This window comes from Phascolarctos cinereus, unplaced genomic scaffold (assembly GCF_003287225.1).
Source record: "Phascolarctos cinereus isolate Bilbo 61053 unplaced genomic scaffold, phaCin_HiC Scaffold_4;HRSCAF=312, whole genome shotgun sequence".
Lineage (NCBI taxonomy): Eukaryota > Metazoa > Chordata > Mammalia > Diprotodontia > Phascolarctidae > Phascolarctos > Phascolarctos cinereus.
This window is the reverse complement of record NW_027555847.1, coordinates 602046097-602066307: the sequence shown is the minus strand read 5'-3', so window position 1 is coordinate 602066307 and position 20211 is coordinate 602046097. Positions and strand designations below refer to the sequence as shown.

The 20211-nt window shown below is 38.2% G+C and overlaps 1 protein-coding gene across 1 annotated transcript in view; it reads left to right on the top strand.

Moving 5' to 3' along the window:
- The first annotated feature begins 7866 nt into the window (after positions 1 to 7866).
- ANGPT1 (angiopoietin 1) overlaps positions 7867 to 20211 on the top strand; it is a 327917-nt gene continuing 315572 nt past the window's right edge. Inside the window, 1 exon segment of the mRNA XM_020970198.2 lies at positions 7867 to 8681. Within this exon segment, the coding sequence (XP_020825857.1) occupies positions 8385 to 8681 (297 nt within the window). The 5' untranslated portion in view covers positions 7867 to 8384.

Here is a 20211-nt window from a genome sequence, read left to right as displayed (position 1 = left end):
GTGCTCCAGGAAACTGAAGCAGATAATCCTTGAATAGTTTGCTCTGGATTTCACAGCTAGTATCTGAGAACAAATCTGAACCTGAAACGTTCTGGTGTTTGATCTGTTATTGTTAGTCATTCTTTTTTGAAAAAGACCAGTGACATCAGAGGGTGATAGCTTGACTCTCAGATGAATTGGATTTAAATGAGGCAGGATTGCACAAATTTGTCAGCTCTCTGTCTTCAGAATCATCAAGGTCCAATAGTAAGACAGAAAGTCAGAACGACTACTGATGGCCCCAAGTGCAGTGGATGATCTGGACATCTTTGATGTTGGACCAAGCTCTAAGTACTCCACAGCACCTGCTTCAGCCACCTTCATGGCTATTGGAACAAATTGTTCTCATCTGCCCATTCTGTCAGAAGAAATCTTCACTTACAATAGACACCCCCCTAACTCACCAATGGGTTTGCGGCCTGTTGGTTACTCTCAACCTGATTTAGCCTGTGTGCCCAAACAATTCACTGGGGTGTGGCTGCTGTGAGTGCTACAGCTTCCTGGAGGCACAGGTGAGAGTTGAGTGGCAGGTGGACACCCAAGGTGAATGAGCAGCCCTGAAAAGTTCTTGGCAAGCCCTCACACCAGAGGTGCTAGTCCATTCTCTATACTTGGATGTTTGATCTATTCTACCACCAACTGCCAAAAGTTGTTGAAGAATAATGAAAAACAAGGGGTTTCAGTAGGGGTGAAGGAGATCCTTGTGGTCATAGTTTGAAACTGGAACAATTTCATACTGGCAATTTCAAAGGATATCTGAAACATATAGCACTTGTTCCAAACTCCAGACTAACACATGCCAACTACCTTTGGAGGCACCATCCTTTTATAAGGACCCTGTTTCCCTAAATTGAGCAAGTTCGTAAAACTAGGAACCAGAAATCCCAAATGATCTAGAGTTTTTATTATTATTGTTGGCCCTTTGTTGTTATAGAGGAGCAATGATGTAAGGAAGTTGATGTCTCGACTTGCAAGTGAATTGGATTTAAATGAGGCAGGGCTGTGCAAAGTCATCAGCCTCACTCTCTCCTCTAGAGTCATCTGAGTCCAGTGCAAGAAATAGGTCAGGATGACTGATGATGGACCTGGATGCAGTGGGAGACACTGGCCTTTTTAATCTAAAGTCTTTCCCAGGTCTCAGTTTGTCTGAAGCAACACCCATTCAGTGATTAAAGCCTAGGTAAGAATTGAGGCAAAAGATGTCTATTTACACTCACTCTGAAGCATCAAAACCCAAAAAAATGAGCAAATGAGGTTTGGGCTGGGACCTATTTTTGGCCAATCAGTGAGAGCTAGAGTGGTCTGGATTTAAAGGCATAGTCAAATAGCACCATTTGAATCCCAATGGGCTTTTTTAAAGCCTGGTTTACCATAGCTATATTTCAAGGAATCATAAAAGATAACTACATGAGACAAAAGAGTTAATTGTCCCAGTTTAAAAACCATGATAGAACAATTGGATAGAGAAGAAAAAAAATCTATCCCCCAAACCCCAAAATATCTTGGGAAGTATAAGCGATCAAAATTTATATTCCTTTGGGAAGAGGACTCCCGACAATGACAGAGGGAGAACAGGATGAGTAGGGGAGGGGGAAAAGGAAGAGGAAGATGAAGAGAAAGAGGAAGAGGAGAAGGAGGAAGAGGAGGAAAAGGTGGAAAGAAAATAGCAGCATTGCCGAACTAGAACTGGCCAGTAGGATGTGTGGGTGGGTGAGGGGGGATGAGCAGACAGGAAGCAGCTACTACCGTTCACAAATTGTTGTTCATCCTTACTTCTCAAAGAGGACCAATGACATCAAGAGGCTGATGTCTTGACTTACACGTGAATTGGATGTTTTGGGGTTTTTTTGTTTTGGGATTTCTTTCTGGAGGTGACCTGATTCTCTCTAGGACTCTTATTACTCTTTTCTGGAAGTCACCTCACTAGTGAAATGACCAGGATGTCCGTTTTAGTCAGATTATCCAGTTTTTGGTATTTTCTAGGTGGGTTCTGAAAAATCTATCCGGAGTGGTAATTTATTACTCTAATTACTGAGAGAAGCACTACATCACTACAGACAGAAGATACTTCTGAACTCACCTAAATAGAAAACACTTACCCCTATAAAATATTCACTATTTTGAAATATCTGCCATCACTGGCAGATCCTGAAATATTTTCAATTAATTTTTATGCACTTATCACAGTGCCTGACAAATGGAAGTCTTTGACAAATGTTGTTCCCTTGCCTTTGTTTAACCTCATTTACTTCTTTATTGGTGGTATTTTTATTCCCATTTTTAATGGATTTTTAAGACACAATTATACTTTTGTCTTTTCACTAAGTGCCTCAGATGCTCACAGTGATTCTAAGAGTTTTAGACTCTTAGACTAAGTTCTAAAAGCATCATAAGTCCATTCTACACCCCCTGGTGGACCTTAATAGCTTAAAAATGGATTTCAGCCTGCTATTTCTAGAGCTCAAGCTATTTATTTCAGAATCGTGTGTGTGTGTGTGTGTGTGTGTGTGTGTGTGTGTTTCTTCTGGAATTCAATTCCACAAACATTTAACATGCAAGATGATGAGGCATAAGGACAGAGCAACAAAGAGTCCCTGCTTACATTCTCCTGGGGAATACAACATGTAAACAGAAAAGCAACTGCCAGATAAGTTCAGCAGGGAGGAAGCACTAGCAATGGAAGTGTGGGGAAGGGTAAGACACAGGAAAGGATTCCTGCAAGAAGTAGCAGCATTTGAAGAGCTAGAGGTTAAGGGAGGGGTACATACCAGACCTAGAGGAGGGTTTCTGAGAAGGGAACAGATGCAAGAGATGAATGTAGAGTAGGGGGAATAGCAAGTAGGCCACTTTGGCTGAAACAAAGAGTGTGTGGAAGGAATGTGAAATGTGAAATTAAAAGATTATTTTCATGTACAGGTTGGAATAGATGTCTTTTTAGATCTCTTCCAAATCTTAAATTCTCTGACTCTTCAAGTCTGGAAGGGTAAGCTAAAGCCCAATTGTGAACAGTTTTATATGCCTGATGAAGAGTTTGTATATTGGCCTAAAGCCAGGATTCTTAACTGGAGGTCCATGGGTAGATTTCAAGACTTTTCAGTCTTAACAAGGTAAGGAAGTTGCCTCAGCATCTGGAGCCTCTGTATCCTGGAGCATCTATGAATTTACCACCCTGGAACACCTCTCTGCAAATGCCAGTGTATTTTTCCCAGTGGTGAATCCTCCACCCAGCCTCTATGTTAAGAAAGTGCCCAGTCCTTCATGCTCCTCTCAATTTTCCTTCTTACATTCCTGATTTTGCCACCATTCTCCTTTTCAGCTCCTCTTGTGTGTTGTTTTTCCTTCTTAGAATATAAACTCCTTGAGGGCAGGAACTGTCTTTCTGTTTTGCTTGTATTTATATTCTGAGCTCTTAGAAAAGTGCTGGTACATAGCAATTATTTAATAAATGCATGTTCCTTTGATGTTCCTTCTGCGGGTGTGGATGAGGGGAAAAATTAAATCTGTTTTAATCAAATGGGTTTCCTTTGTGAGTATTTTTCTGAGAAGGGGTCCATAGGCTTTACCGCACTTCCAAAGGTTAAGAATCTCTGACCTATAGATTATAATAGGGAATCATTTAAGATTTTTCAGCAGAGGAATAACATATCAAATTGTGCTTTAAGAATGGAAAGGAAGCCAACCATATATACCTAATAAAGGCAGGAATGTTGCTAGGCAAGAGAAAGATGATAACCTTGCCCTTTGATTTGATATTTGTTCTTGTGCCTTTCTCCCTCTACTTTACTTGCATGGGAGACCAAAAGAATTTTGAGGTTGAAAAATTGAGGAGGGGGGTTGAGCTTGGATCCATTAGGTTTTTGACTACTTAGGGAAGGTAACACTTCAGCTCAAGACTCCAGGTGAATCAAGAAACTAGAAGCACAGCCAAATTACACAGCTTCACGTCCAGTAGAGTTGGGCCAGCAGCAACCATGGGACCATTTTGGTACCATTAGGCAGCTGCCATGTGGGACCAGCAAGGAGAAATGCCCAGCAGAAACTACATGCCATGTCTTCTCAGAGATGATGTACCCAGCCAAAACTACAAAGATGGCAGAGAAGATACACCTGGCAGAGAGACCAGTGGTAGCATCGTGATGATGTCATCAGAATACATCCATGACTGTAGCTCTCCAAGTATAAACGATCCCTCCACCTCTGAGCCTTGGTTGGCCACACTTGTTCTTTTGCTGCATACCACTCCCCATGTCCCCCAGCCATGTGTTTCTTGTATGTGTCTACTTTTCCCATTGATGGTGCAGCTTATTTGGAAGAGTCTCTCCCAGGTTTATGGGTAAAATATTCTACTGCTTGGTAGTCTAGTTTATTAAAAGGTACCCTAATTTTGTTGAAAGAGTTTACCTAGAACTATTTGTGTCCTCTATATAACTAGAGAAAGTAAGCATATTGTTGGGCCCTCGTGGGCCCTTATGGGATATACTCTTAAAGAGATACTGAGTCACAGAATGCTTAGAACTTCAGATAAACTTGTTTGGATAACCCACTGCGAGAATCAAGGTGCCCCCAGGTATTACAGCAAGATCATTTTGGCAAATGTATGGAATATGGACTAAAGAGGGGAGAGACTGAGAGCAAGGACAGGAAATTGGAGGCTCCTGAAATAGTCAAGTTGAGAGGTGCTGAGTGGTGGTTGTATGGATGGAAAAGAGAAGGATGCATGAGGCAGGAGCAGACAATCAAGAAGACTTAGAGATAGCCACGTCTTCAAATGCTCTGAGTGTTTCCTCTCTACATTTTTCCCTTGAAACCACAGCAGTTGGGGATGCCTGTTTTTGGAATATCCATTTTTTATTACCTCATACTGGGAATTTCCCGCTTATCATTCATTCTGATAAGACAAATGAATACACACAAGCATGTGAGCACACATGAACACACACACACGCATACAAGAACAGACAGAAGTATTGGCTATTTAAGTACATGGAAGCATTGTAAGTGAGGACTATTGATCATCCTTTTATCCTCTGCAAATTTTTGTTGGATTTTGTTCTTAGCAAAGCATTTATAGGTGTTAGTTTTGGAGTCTCGTCTTTCCATTTTTCCAATTTTCAAAACAAAGATTATTGGAAAAATGTCTTAGAAATCTTTGCTTTGCCATAGTATTTTTTGTATTTAGGATCTCCCCCTCCCCCTCAAAATAATCATAGGATCATAGTTTTTGGGCTGAAATGGATTTTAAAGGGTCATATATGTAAAACCTCTCAGGAAACTAAGACCCATAAATTTAGGTTTAAGGTCACAAAGTAGTGAATATCAGAGGTAAGATTTGAATACAATATTCTGATTTGGGGAGGCAGCTAGGTGAAGCAGTAGATAGAGCACTAAACCTGAAATCAGGAGGACCTGAGTTCAAATCTGGCCTCAGACACTTATTAGCTATGTGACCCTGGGCAAGTCATTTAACCCCTGTTTGCCCTAATCCACTGAAGAAGGAAATGTCACACCACTGCAGTATCTTTGCCAAGGAAACCTAATGGACAGTATTGGTGTTCTATGGCCACAGGGTCACAAAAAGTTGGAAACGACAGAATAACAACCGTGATTCTGGAGCCCAGTGCTTTTTCCACCATGCTACGATGCCCCTTAAGAAAGGTTTATTGTTGTGCGGTGGGCAGAGCACCGGCCCTGGAGTCAGGAGGACCAGACTTCAAATCCAGCTCAGATTCGTAACACTCACTAGCTGTGTGACTTTGGGCAAGTCACTTAACCCCAATCGCCTTGCAAAAAAAAAAGTTTATTGTCAAAATACATTTAGCTGAGACTTTTCTCTTTCAGATAATAGCACATATACTGCTTTAAGCATGAGGTCTATTTGAAGACATGAGACCATAACTTCATCCAGCCTGAATCCTTTTGATGCTTCCTAGCACCCCAATATGGTGGTGGTTCTTGTTTATGTGTGTGAAATCTCAGCAAACAGGAGACAGAACCAAGATGTTGACCAAGAAAGTAAAGGGATTTTTACTGCCATAACTTTTATTTTTTTTAAATGTCATGACATAGCTTGTTTCTATATTGATTACACCAGCAAGGATTTGTTTATTAAGAAATGATAAGAAGGGATAAATCCTAGCACCATTTTCACAAAGTGTGGGGTTTATTTTGACTGTTATTCTCTGCTTAACCCTTCCTTTATGCTAACTGTCCTCACACTTTTACATTTACCCTTGGTGCACTGGATAGAGCCCTGGGCCTGGAGCTAGGAGCTAGGAAGACCTGAGTTCAAATTTGACCTCAGACACTTACTGGGTAAGTCACTTAACCCTGTTTGCCTCAGTTCCTCACCTGTAAAATGAGCTGGAAAAGGAAATGGCAAACCACTCCAGCATTTTTGCCAAGAAAACCCCAAAATAGTCGAACATAACCATTGGCCTTACCTCCCTTCTGCCTCATCTTCTTTCTCTTGCTCTCTCATCTGAAGAACGTAATCACTCTTTTGCTTACACAAAGAGAAATCTAAGTCAGGGCACCGTATTCTTAAGATATGGTTGCAGTTGTGGAGATGCATTGTTTATAAATCCTTTAAAATCCTAGGATCACAGATTCAGAGCTGTCAGGGACCTTAGAGTTCATTGAATCCAACGTTTGGTTTTTTTTTTATAGATGAGGAAATTGTGGTCAGGGGAGGTTGTGACTTGTTCACAGTCACAGAGGTAGGGAGGGGTAAGCCAGAATTTGAGCCCAGGTCTTCTGATTCCAGAACTTTCCCCTTGCACTGCATCACGCTCACTGGATGGATGGTGTTATACCAAATCCATTTTTCTTACATGTCTGATTAAAATCCCTTTAGTATCACTTGTACTTTACATTTCACTGATTATTATTTGTTTTGGAAAGTTTGTGCTCTATCTTCTTGGAACTTTTTTCCTTTAAACCTTGTTCCTTCATTAAAAGGTGCGTCTAGGTTCTCTTGCTACTGAGCTGTCTTGAGCTACCAGTCCTTCTTGCTGTAAGATCTCTGGTGAGGAGGTCATTACAGCCATAATAAGGATTTATGTGGAACTTGGATAGTAGAGCTAGGGAGAACCATAGCAACCCCCAATGAGGTCTTTGTGATATACATGATTAGGACATACCACAGGAATTAATAATTCTTAGGACACTCTCCTAAATTGTTACCACATTGTTTTTGCAAGGAAGTTGCTTCATTTATGTACACAGAACAAAGAGAGCTGCCTTCTGAGTAGGCACTTTCTTAAGAAGGACACCCCCACTTCCCTGCCCCCCCAAACCTCCACAAAACCCCACAGGGGGCTTATCCTATTTAACATGCATTTTTGGGGGGTGGGGAATTGTGGAACAAGATATAAAATCATTTAACTCATTATACTCAATTTCCCACGGCCCCTCCTCCCCCATTTTCTTTGGCATCTGAAAGTTTAATACATTCAACAAGATTAAACTTTTAAAAAACATGTCATGGATTTTTAAAAAATCTTAAGTTAACAAACTTTTAGAAACAATACGAATTTAATAAACTTTGCCCAAAAGAATTCCTTGAGCACGGACTATGCAGTATGGAAGAAATCTTCTTTCAGGGCTCCCAATATTTAACTAGAACTTAAAAGATACTGCTAGAATGGTAGGTTTTAATAGGTCGGGGCTGGAACACCCAAAGTATATTAAGGTGGACTGCTGTACCCTTCGATTCTATGCAAGTCTCTGAAAGGCTCAGCGCTGTTTTTCGAGCAGGAGGGACAGGGCGGGCGGCTATACATGATTGAGGTCATGCGCATCCAGCCAATTTGTAAGACGATCCCTCCCGCACTAAGCTGTCGGCAGTCCTTAGCATAGGGGCACACTCAGGCATTCCTGTCAAGTCATCTTGTGAAAGGCTGCCTGCTTCCAGCTTGGCTGGAGAGCGGAACCTTAATAAAACTCACTGAGGTCGGAGGGAATATAGCAGTTCGGCTGCAGATAGGGTAGAGGCAAGGGGCTAGAATGTGTACATGCTGCTGACTACAACAGGCTGCGTGCTGAACTGTTACACAGAAAGGAAACAATAAATCTCTGCTACTATGCAATAAATATCTCAACTTTTAACGAAGGGAGCTATCATTCCAGTGAAATAAATTTTAAAAAGTTTTTTAGCTAAAGCTACCAAATGAATCGTTTTCTAGGATTCTTCTTTCAGAGCTGACTTAAAAAACCACCAAAAAGCATTTTTTTTACATGCAATAAAAAAAAAAATACTGGTTAAAGAACGAAGGAAGAAGTAACTGGGGGGGTAGGATTAAAAAAAAAAAAGTTGTGCAGAGGCAGACAAGGAAGGTGCTGATACCATGACAGTTTTCCTCTCCTTTGCTTTCCTGGCTGCTATTCTAACTCACATAGGGTGCAGTAATCAACGGAGGAGCCCGGACAGCAGCGGGCGAAGATACAATCGGATTCAGCACGGACAGTGCGCCTACACCTTTATTCTGCCGGAACAGGACACTAACTGCCGGGAGAGCACCACGGACCAGTACAACACCAACGCGCTGCAGAGAGATGCCCCTCTCATGGAACCGGATTTCTCTTCCCAGAAACTGCAACATCTGGAACATGTGATGGAAAACTATACTCAGTGGCTGCAAAAAGTAAGTTTTTGCTTTCAGTTTCTCATTGGACTCTAGTCCTTTATCCAGGCTTGCCCTACAGAGAAGTCACAGTTTGCTCAGCGTGGTGGGGGAGAAGGGGAGGAAGGGGTGGTTGGCTGGGAAGGGAACATTTGTTTACATGTTGCTTGGAGGAAGACAGTCGCGCAAGTGAACTGCAGGGCAGCTTTCTGTATGGGACTTCCTCAGCAGGGGAATCAGACTGCTCCAGCTTGTCCTGGCTGGCGAAGGGGGAAGGGGGACACAGATCATAGAGTTGTTGAGTTTGCAGAGATTTTAGCCCAGGTGTGCCGCGATCCCCGCAGACCTGTCAATGATGGCACAAGTTTGGAAATCTGCTTCTCATTTAGGACTTCGGAATAAATGTCACTAAAACATGCCTCCATGTTCTGACTGTCAGCACCTAAATTGAAAAGCAATAACTCTTAAGAAGTTTTCTTTTTGGGGGGAGAGGGAGGAATGAATACAACCTTTTCTTTTATGGGGGGGAGGTTGAAGGAGGAAAATCAAATACACTTTATATCAAATCTCTTTGCGTGTCTGAAAGAAAAAGTATCATAAATTAACTTTTGACTTCTGACTAAATAAATATAAAGTAAGAATGTTTGTAAAGTGTACTAATGGATAATGAAAATAGTAAAAATTACAAAGGTCTTATTTCTAGAAATTATCCTGAAGGGTAATGTAACCATTTCTATTCTATGATAATTCTAGGTTTGAGAAAACAGTAAAATCAGAGATTTTAAGGTCATTAGGGTTGGGTTATCTGCCAGAATCTTGAATGGAAAATCAAGCAGCTATTGGTTGTTAACTTAGCAGTGCACCTGCAGAGGATAGGATGTAGGGTCTGTCAGTTCTTCAATCCTGGAGTAATACTTTCTCTCTCTCTCTCTCTCTCTCTCTCTCTCTCTCTCTCTCTCTCTCTCTCTCTCTCTCTCTCTCTCTCCCTCTCCTTTGGCACAACTGTTAGGTATACCTCTAGTGAGCAAGATTATAGAGGTTTGGATAATAGGATTACCTCCTTTGGGGCAAATACTGAGTGAAATTATTCTAGTCTTCAAAATCATATTGAATCAGTAGATATGTCTAGACATAGAAGGTTAGCTACCTGAGGGTTTTAACTGAAGATATCTCTCAAATAGTATCACCTTAATGGCTGTGTCATATGTTGTGGTTTTCCTTGTGTAGGAAGAGAGGATTTTTACTAAATGTGTGGGATTGGCCATACCACTATCTCCAGGTTTCATCAAAATATTTTAACTGTCAGAAGATTGTGTTACAGCATCTAGGCATTTGGCATCACAATAGTTATGTCATCACTCAGAAAATAGAGTTCAGAATGCAACTAGATTTCTCAAGCTATGAGAAGAAAAGTGATGGAAAAGACAGAATGCTATTTTGTGTGTGTCTGTGTGTCTGTGTGGTCACACTTACTGAGTAAACTGCCTTCTCCATCATGCCTTCAAGGTTTGTTGTTCTGCTTTCGTCCACTAGGGACTGAACTAAGATCACTGTTGCTTTTCTTGGCATGTTAGAATAACCTCAAAGTAAGAGAGCTAGTATTTTAAAGTCTGGAATTGTAACTAGTTCTCATACTATACACATGCAAATCAACAGTCCACAGGTAAAAAAGCTGATAAAGAAAGAGAGTAGTTATCTAAACCTTTCATCATTAATAATCCATATAAGTACCAGGCAAAATCTCACTCAGCCTGAACCTTCTCTACTTGTCTCCTGGTTCAAGAGGGAGGCCCACAGAAGGCAAATGAGGCTAACTTGTACATTGTCCCAGTTACTAATATATCCTCTATATACTCTTCTATTAGAATTAGTCATTGAGAAAGTATTTTCTGCTACCTGTTCTTAAAGGGGGGGCATTTTTTGCATGGGATATTTCAACCATGTGCTATAAAAATCATTGGGTATGATGATATAAACATAGTAAGGAATATTTTTGGTTCTCTGCATTTAATAGCAATGAGGCTAACTATTAGTAGAACCACAGGCTGAAGATTCAAATTCAGCAAATATTTGCTTTCAACAAATGTGTTTTGCTTTCTGTTCTTTTGAAATAGGAAAAGTGATGATTATATGAGAAAGCAAAATATCAACATGTATTTGTGGAAACCTGTTTTCCATAATATTATTCTATCATTTGGATATATGGACAGTCTAAGCATTAACATGTGAACTTTGGTTATAATACCAATTTAAATGACATTAAATTCATTTTGTTTAATAATTGATCGTGTCTGCATTTTTACCATATTTTCCAAGCAATACCTATAATTTTGAGGAATGATACATATGAATCTTCTCTTTCAAACTTGTATTTATTAGGAATAAATATAAAACATTTGGGTACATTCACCTTTAGCTCATATAAATAAAGCTGGATATTTACTGAAAATATTCTTACTATGACTCTAGCAGTTTCTCTTGAGTGAGGTGAGATGAAATTTACATATCTCTTGTCAGTGTTAACTTAATTGAATGGAGGATCAAGCAATCATCTAAATGCATCCAGTAGACCTAGTAAGAAAAAACAATCACTTAACAGTAGGATTTTCCTAGAAACTGGAAAACTTGCTGTAAAATGATCTTTTTCTTCATTTAAAGTTCAGTTCAGTTCTCATGTTATATGATAAGTTTATGGTAATAATTCAAGTGGAAGTGTTTTTATAAAACTTGTGTAGTATGTTTGATCATTTTAATTGATGATATTTTATTGATAATATTTCCATGTTAATCTCAAATGTGAATGAATATCAATGAATTTGATGAAGAATATTGTCCCAACTCCATAACTATCAGTAAGACTGGCAACTGCAAATGGCAATTTTTGGATAAATAAATATTATTCTATATTATTGTACATTAAAATCACCACAGTTGTAGAAAAAGGCTAGGTTTTTTTTTCTTTACTCTTGCATATGTTTTAGTGAAGGCTGCAGCTATGTCATAACTTAAACTTACTAAGTTGTTCAGCAAAACTGATTTAAATGATGTAATCAGTTGAGGTACAAATGTATTGGAAGATGAAAGTGATAAAAATCAAAGATAAATTTTTAAAATGACACAGCTCTTCATAAAGTTCTCAAGGCATGAAACATCACAAAAAATTTGGCTATAGAATTAATTTCTGTGTGGCATTAGTGTTGGGTTGTATGAATTTAAGCTATTATCACTGATTCTAGTAATTCACATTACATTCTTCAGTAATGGGTTTTCCAGTATTCTCAAAATACGCTATTTTAAGAGAGTGAACCAATCTTAATATCCATATTCATTCTTGTAGTGTACAGCATCATATATCATTTGCATCCACACTAGTTTTCCTACTTTGTGTGTGTGTGTGGGAGGAGGTGGGGTGGGGGAAGGGAAAGGTTATCAGTTGAGCCAATTGGAAAGCAAATAAGGAAAGGGAATGAAGGACATACTGCTTGCTATGGGCATTAATATGTTTATTTGTTGATATTTCTTCAAGGATAACTCTGCTTGCCACATTGTCTTCTATCTATACCATTTGACAGATTTAAAAAAAAACACCTGAGACAGAAGTGTGAACAAAGTCACACAAGGTCACACACATAGTAAAGTGAATCTAGGTTTTATTTTCCCCTAAGATAGGGCTCTAGCCATAGTCGTTGTCAAGTAGCACCAATTAGAGGAAGACTACTGAAGCTTGAGTTGGTAACACTAAATATTCCAGATACTATCTTTGCTACATTTTTGTGCTTTCTCTGATAAGGCACTAAATTGGAGTAGGGTATACTTCACCTCTCTATAGCTATCCTGTAACTGAAATTCAAAATTATATTTCTCTAGATTACAAAATGCATGAATCCCTTGCTTATTTATTTTTTAATATCAAAATACAAAGATTTTAAAGCTCTCTAATATTCTAGAACTGGAGTTCCCAGAGAGGCGGAGCCAAGATGGCAGAGTGAAAACAGTGACTTGCTTGAGCTCTCCCCCAAACCCCTCCAAATACCTATAAAAAAAGTCTCTAAACAAATTCTAAAGCAGCAGAACCCACAAAAAGACAGAGTGAAGCAAATTTCCAGCCCAAGACAAGCTGGATGGTTGATCAGAAAGGTATATCGCATAGGGTGGGAAGAAGAGCTTTCGGCAAACCTAGAACAGGCCTCAGAAGACTGAATCGCGGGCAGTTGAGGCGGTTTCCAGACCTCTTAACCTACAAATGCCAAAGGCAACCTAGAAGGTCAATGGGAAAAGTCTGTGCCTTTGGTGAGAGAGAGAAGCGAGGTGGTCTCAGCTGCCTCCTGAGCTTCCAACCCACAGACTGAGGGGGAATCAAGTGGCTGATCAGAGGGGGATTGCAGGGATCTCTCTGCTGGTGCAGGATTCTCTTGCTTTGCCCTTGCCTGGATCTGGGTCACAGTTCTGGGTGGTGGCCCTGGGGTGAGGAGGAGCGCTGGCTTGGTGGAGTTTGCAGTGGCTGAGAGGAGGAAATTCTCCTCACAGTTCCAAGACAGAAAAGACTGCTTGTGGTCACTTACAGACCAGAGCACAGGTCAGGAAAGGAGTAAACATCTCGCCCCTTATCATACCACCTTGGAAGAACTGAAAATTTACAGGTCCCTAGAAGCATCTCTGAAAACAGCTACACAAACCCCTGAAGCTTGGGACAGTACATTCTCCACATTGGAAGCAGACTCTTACCTTGACAAAGAGTTTAAAACTCAAGTAATTGGCTAGGATCACGAGCAAACCTCGAAAAATGGATCAGACTATGTTATCTTAATTTGGTGACAAAGAAGGTCAAAACATACAACCAGAAGACTACAAAGTTCAAGCTCCTACATCCAAAGCCTCCAAGAAAAATATGAATCAGTCCCAGGCCTTGGAAGAGCTCAAAAGGGATTTTAAGAAGCAAATAAGAGAAGTAGAGGAAAAAATGGGAAGAGAAATGAGAGTGATGCAAGAAAATCATGAAAAACAAGTCAACAGCTTGCTAAAGGAGACCCAAAAAAATACTGAAGAAAATAACACCTTAAAAAATAGCCTAACCCAAATTGCAAAAGAGGTCCAAAAAGCCAATGAGGAGAAGAATGCCCTAAAAAGCAAAATTGGCCAAACGGAAAAGGAAGTCCGAAAGATTACTGAAGAAAATACTTCCTTAAAAATTAGAATAGAGCAATTGGAAGCTAGTGACTTTATGAGAAATCAAGACACTGTAAAACAAATCCAAAAGAATGAAAAATTAGAAAACAATGTGAAATATCTCATTGGGAAAACAACTCACCTGGAAAATAAGTCCAGGAGAGATAATTTAAAAATTATTGGACTATCTAATATTCTAGAACTGGAGTTCTTTACCTTTTTTGTGTTGTGGATCCCTTTGGCAATCTGGTAAAGCCTATAAAGTCCTTCGAAGAATCACATTTTCAAATGAATAAATAAAATAAAGAGAATTACAAAAGAAACCCCAAAGATTAGTGAAAATGAAGATTTTTTTTCCCACCCAAGTTCATAGACCCTTGAGAATCCTTCTGTGGATGTCTTCTATTGATTCCAGGCTAAGAAGCCCTGTTCTAGCATCTTCAGGATTGAATAAAGCTTCTTTTTAATCTCTTAAAATGTCTCATTTGGGTTAAATTATAGGAATTTGAACCCTAAAAAAAAATCAACTTCCCTTTGCTGCTTGAGAGGAACCAAGTTTTAAATGTGCATATTCCCTTTTTAAAATAAGTTTTGTCATGAATGTCCGTCTAGGGGAAAAAAAAACTTTTCACAAGAGTTCTGGATTATATGTCTCTATTAACATCCTTTGTGACATCACAGGCCACTGAACCTGTGAAAAATAATTACTTCCTTTCAACAGAGGAAAGCCTTTCTAAGGCTAATTCCTGAAGAAAGTAATGCAAGCTCCTATTCTAACTTAGTAATAATATATGATTTTAAAAAATCTAAATAGCTTTATATCTGTCTCTAACCCCTTTGGTATCTTTTGTTTGCATATAAACAACTGTCACTTTAATTTTATTCAACAACTACTTCTTGTGCATGTTTTGTATAACCAATGAGATTATAAACTTCTTGTGGGAAGGATTTCAAGCCTCTTCTGTATAAGGGACAGCATCTTCTACTTTTTCTTCAGCTGACATAGCATAGTGCCAGGGGCTCAAAAATAATTTGGTTGCTTTATATTTATCTAGTGACCATTTCATTTAATCCTTTAAAATACTGTTAATTAAAACAAAAACATTTATTAAGTGCTTTTGGAGGTCCACACAGTAGAAGAGAAAGGGTATTTACTATAGAGTTAGGGATCTGAGTTCAAATGCCAGCTTCATCTTTAGACTGGCCTTTGGGGTTGCTAATTTTGCTTTGGATGCATGGAACTAGTACATTTGATAGTCATCTAAATCAAATACAGACAGAGGATAAATTATAAACTCTGAGAAGTACATTCCTTGAATACTGTGGAACAGGGAAGGGGAAAAAAATGAGCATTTTTACATAACACCTACTATGTGCCAGGTACTATGTTAAGTGCTTTTTGAATATTATTTCATTTGATCCTCACAATAGCCTTTCAAGGTAGGTGCTATTAATATCCCATTTTACAGTTGAGACAAGGTTAAATTACTTGCCCAGTGTCACAGAGTAGTCAATGTCTGAGGTCAAATTTAAACTAAAGACTTCTGACTCTAGACCTAGTACTTTATCCAGTATGCCACCTACCTTTGGAAAGAGTGCCAGATTAGGAGTTGGAGAAACTCAGTTCAGATCCTGGCTTTGTTACTTATTACCAGTGTTACCTTGGGCAAGTTACTTAAACTCTCCGAACTTTAGTTTTCTGATCTGTAAAAATCAGGAATTGGACTATAAATAATTCTAAGTTACCTCTCAGTTTTCAATCTATGGTCTAAATTCATTCAGGACATGAGTAACTTCTGCTGCTCAAATTGGTTATCTTGTCTTCAATTTAGTTTCTTAACTGGAAAAAATATTTCTAGATATCTATTCTCTTTTTTTCTACAAAATTTTTTACAGTCAGTCACATTCAGATTCAACCATACTTTAAAATGTGAAGAATATGCTCCAAATTGCCCAAGTTAAGTTAAAAATTCCTTATGTATTAAAATCCAATAAAATTATCTCATGGTGGGGAGATATAAAATGGTTATTTGAAGAGGTATGTTGCCCAAGAATTATAGTTTGAATCCAAATAGTTGATTCATGAGTAATAGTTCAGTGTGAAGCATTTAAAATCTTAGAGATTTAGTTTTAGCCAATGATTGTTTTTAAAGAAAGCAACTGGAAAAGAATCAGCAACCCTTTAGTTCCTGATGGAATCCAGGTATTTAGCATGGAAAATTGGGTGACTGATTGCCTTACAAGGCTGTTCTTCATGACTAGTATATGGGATGATGCCCCTCCATCCCCCTCCATATTAACTCCAATGATTTTGGAGCTCAAGGCAATTGCTCCCATCCAGGTTTTGCATAGTAGGAATTGGCATTCATATCCATGGATCAAGTGTTAGTTCAAAATACAAACATGGTCCTGAATAATTAAAGCAATGAATAGGAAAAATTGTGGCCCATCCTGTGGTCCCTTCCCTTTCCCTGAGAACCATGTGATTTGCTGGAAAATCAGCCTCCCAGCTTCCATCTACTTTCTGTAGTTACAAAGAGGCATAGAGTGATATTGATTGTGCTCTTTGTATATTGGGTGTCTTTTTAAAACAGTCGCACTTGAAAATGTTGGAGAAAACCATAAGTTTGCTTATCCATCCAAAATAGAGTTTTCTGTCTATGCCTCTACCATATGTCACATGCACTTAATAGAAGCTTTGTTTTGCTCTGGGCTGGCTCTTTTCAATACAAGGAAACTTAGAAGTCTTTTCCTGGTTGTGTCCTTTGCTTAGAAGCTCACCCTAATTACCATCTGAGTCATTCTTCCCTTTTGTTCCAATACAAGATTATCTTTTGCAATGAAGATTGAAAGGTCTGAACTCCCTTTTCTCTGTCTGCCTGTTTCAGAAAGTGAATGGGTCTGTGAGGGCCTGTGGTGTTTAGGTCTCTATACAGAATATGCAAAAGATAGGAGCCTCCACTTTATAAGAGATAAGATTCTAAAGAAATGAGGCACAGTTGATTAGCATCTTTTTATACTTGGGACTACTGGAAAGCATACATTTTGGTTGAAAATGTTCCCTATTTTCTAATATTCGTGTTTTTTAAACTCCACGAATCGGAGTGGGGGTAATAGGAGGGAAAAAAATTTAGTCAATCTTCATATCAGAGATTTGTTTTTCCATCCTTTGCCCTGCACAATCTGGAAAGATTCTTTGATAAAGTGGTTTTTTTGTGGTGTGTTTGGAATAAGCAAAAGGATGTCTTGTGGTAACTAAAAATAAAAGTATCTTCTAGGCATACAGATGCAATTCACTATTAGTAGTAATTTACCAATAATATGTCATAGATACTTAAATTTTTTACAGTAATACTGCAGAATCAAGAGTGAAAAAACATTGGAGCAGAATCAGAAGATGAACGTTCTTGTCCAGGGTCTGTCACTGCTTATATGTTCATGAGTTACCTTGCATGTGACCATCAAAAAATTCACTAAATCTCTTTTGACTTTCATTTTCCCCATTTTTACAATCTGAACAAAAATACATTTTAATGAACTTTGTCAACCTCAGGCATTGTGGGAATAAAATCAGATAAGCTATATGAAAAAGCCTTGGGAAATGAAAAGTGTAATTTGCCACACAGCAAGGCATTATTAAAGAGACAGTGTGACATAATAGAGGAAGAACTGGTCTTAGAGTGAGAAATACTTGGGTTCAACTCTAACACATACAGGCTATTTGACCCTGGGCAAAATCACTTAACCTCTTCATGCCCCAGACAGCTCTCTGAGGATATAAGTGGCAGGACACGTGCCCATCTATATTGGTAGAGGGTTTTTTTCATTCTCTTTTGATCCCTGATGACATCACAGGTCCAAACCACAGCTATTGCTATTTCCATTATTATCATTGTGATTACTTAGAAAATCTGGTGAAATAACCACATTTCCAGTGAGGAAGTAATCACCTGGGGGAAAACAGTGAGATTTAAAGGTAGTGCTATTATATTACATCTGTCTAAAACAAACCTATATTAGAAATATATTATATAAAGTTGATCTAAATAAAGAGTTAAAACAGTTATGTACTTTTGCACGGACCACAGGCCCTAAAGCAAATCAGCTCTTAAGCCTCTGCAAACTTCTGATGTTCATTGACATCAAGATACATCAGTAGTAATGTGCTATTAAATACATATATTTGGCAATAATTTTAAGACCTAGCATTTTTTTTGAGCTAGCATATTTTTGAGTTTACATTTGCATCTAGCCTTAGATGTAGTGAAGAAAACCTTTAGCGGATGCACCATTTAGTTGAAATGTACAAATTCAGTAGGACGAGATTGTTTACTCTTAGGGATTTATGAACTGATTATCCAATTTATCCAGTTTATAAGCTTTCCAGGTACTTTGAATCATCTTTTCCTTTTTAAAAATTACTTCCTTCTCCTGTGAATTACTGCTCATAGATGTTTCTGTAGAGGCTAGGTGGTCAATGTAGTTGATAAAATGCTGAATTTTACAGCCCATCTCTGAACATTTATTTGCTATGGCAAGCATATTTACTATGGGCAAACCACTTAACTTCTGAATCTCAGTTTCTTCATTTGTAAAATGCAAGTGATAATACCTGAATTTCCTACCTTATAAAGTTGTAAGGCTCAAATGAGATAATATATGTAAATACTCCACTTTAAAGTGAAAGCTTTGAAGTGTAATATAATTATCAATTGAAAAACTTCTTTTGGAGTGAATAGTGTTGGGTCTAAAGTCAGAAAGTTCACCTGAGTTCAGATCTGACTCTTAATACCAGTGGTTTGATCACACACAACTTGACCATGTACAACTTAGGTATGCCTCAGAAAACTCAATGGTGCTTTAATAGATGGGTTGGAGGGACTTCTTAGCTATTAAGAAAATAGATAGGTGATATTTCTATAATGTTTTGTGGTTTGCAAAGTTCTTTACCTCATTTGTGCATCAAAACAGCCCTGTCAAGTCTGTGCCATAGTTACACCCATTTTACAAATGAAGAAACTGAAGTTCAAAAAGATTTGTCTGCGTTCACACAGCTAATAAGTGTCATAGGTGGGGTTTGAATCCAAGCTTTTTCCTGACTTTGAGGCAATAGTGCTTCTCATTACTATAGAATTAATCATTTAAGCCCTGTTTTGTGTTTTATCTTCTAGGTGTTCATCCTACTTTCACAATAGATTCCCTTCAGGCCAGCATCCATGTGTAATAAACTTCAGTCTCCTCCACAGTGCCCAAAATAGTTCTTGGCCCATAGTTTGTGCTCATTAAGTACTTTAAGTACATTAAGTACTTAATTGGTTATGGTGCTTTTCTATCCTATTCTACTAGGTCTTAACCTCTTCCTGTTTTTATTGAAATTTAGAAGATAAAACATAACCAGTATTAGTTTTGTTACTTTTCAGTTGCTCTGTCTGGTTAAGAAAAGACAGTTTTATGCAGAGAAAAGTTGCATTTATTGGCTAAATTGAATCGGAAGAAATTAATATTTTGAGCATAATTCAACTATGTGATTTTCTTTTCTACAATTAACTAGAGTAATTCATAATTTAACTGTATATATAAAAATATAGAAGAAATATTAGTGAATAGAAATATGAATGTGTTTAAAATGATTATTGTCTTGATGGTTACCAAATTATCAAATTTGTCCTTATGCTCCTAATAACATGTATGTATATATATATATATATATGTATATATATATATATATATACACACACACATACACACATATATATATACACATATATGTGTATATATATATATACACATACATACACACATATAAATGTTTAAATAGTGTTTAAAAGGCTTACAAAGTGTTTGACATACATTATTTCATTTGATCCTTCCAATAATTCTGTCTAATCAGAGAAATATTATTAACTTTATTCTAGAGGAAGAAGTTGAGGATCAGACAGGTTCAAGTGATTTGCCCAGGGTCACACAGCTAATAGGTATCAGAGACAAGATCTGAATAATAATTTGAAGAAATTGTTTCATTTCTTTAAATTTCCGGAGTCAGTCGTGCCCTATTCAATTTTTTAATAAAAATAAACTCACCTACTTTATAATTATCACAGAAAAGGATGCCAGGGTTGCTGATGGAGTTGGGGGAAAGGGGAAAGGAGAGAGAGACAAAAGATGAAAAGCAAGTGAGGAAAGGGGGGTCTCCTTCTCTTAAAATGAGAAGTTGGACTAGATGATCCCTAAATCTCTTCCAGTTTTAACATTCTATGATTCTATGATCTTATTCTCCTAAGCGGATGAACAATGAAGCAAAGTTTCTGTGTTAGTCATTACTTTTTTAGGAAGTCACGGATCTGGTGCTGCTTTCCTGCCTGAGGTTGATCTGATGTCTGCCAGA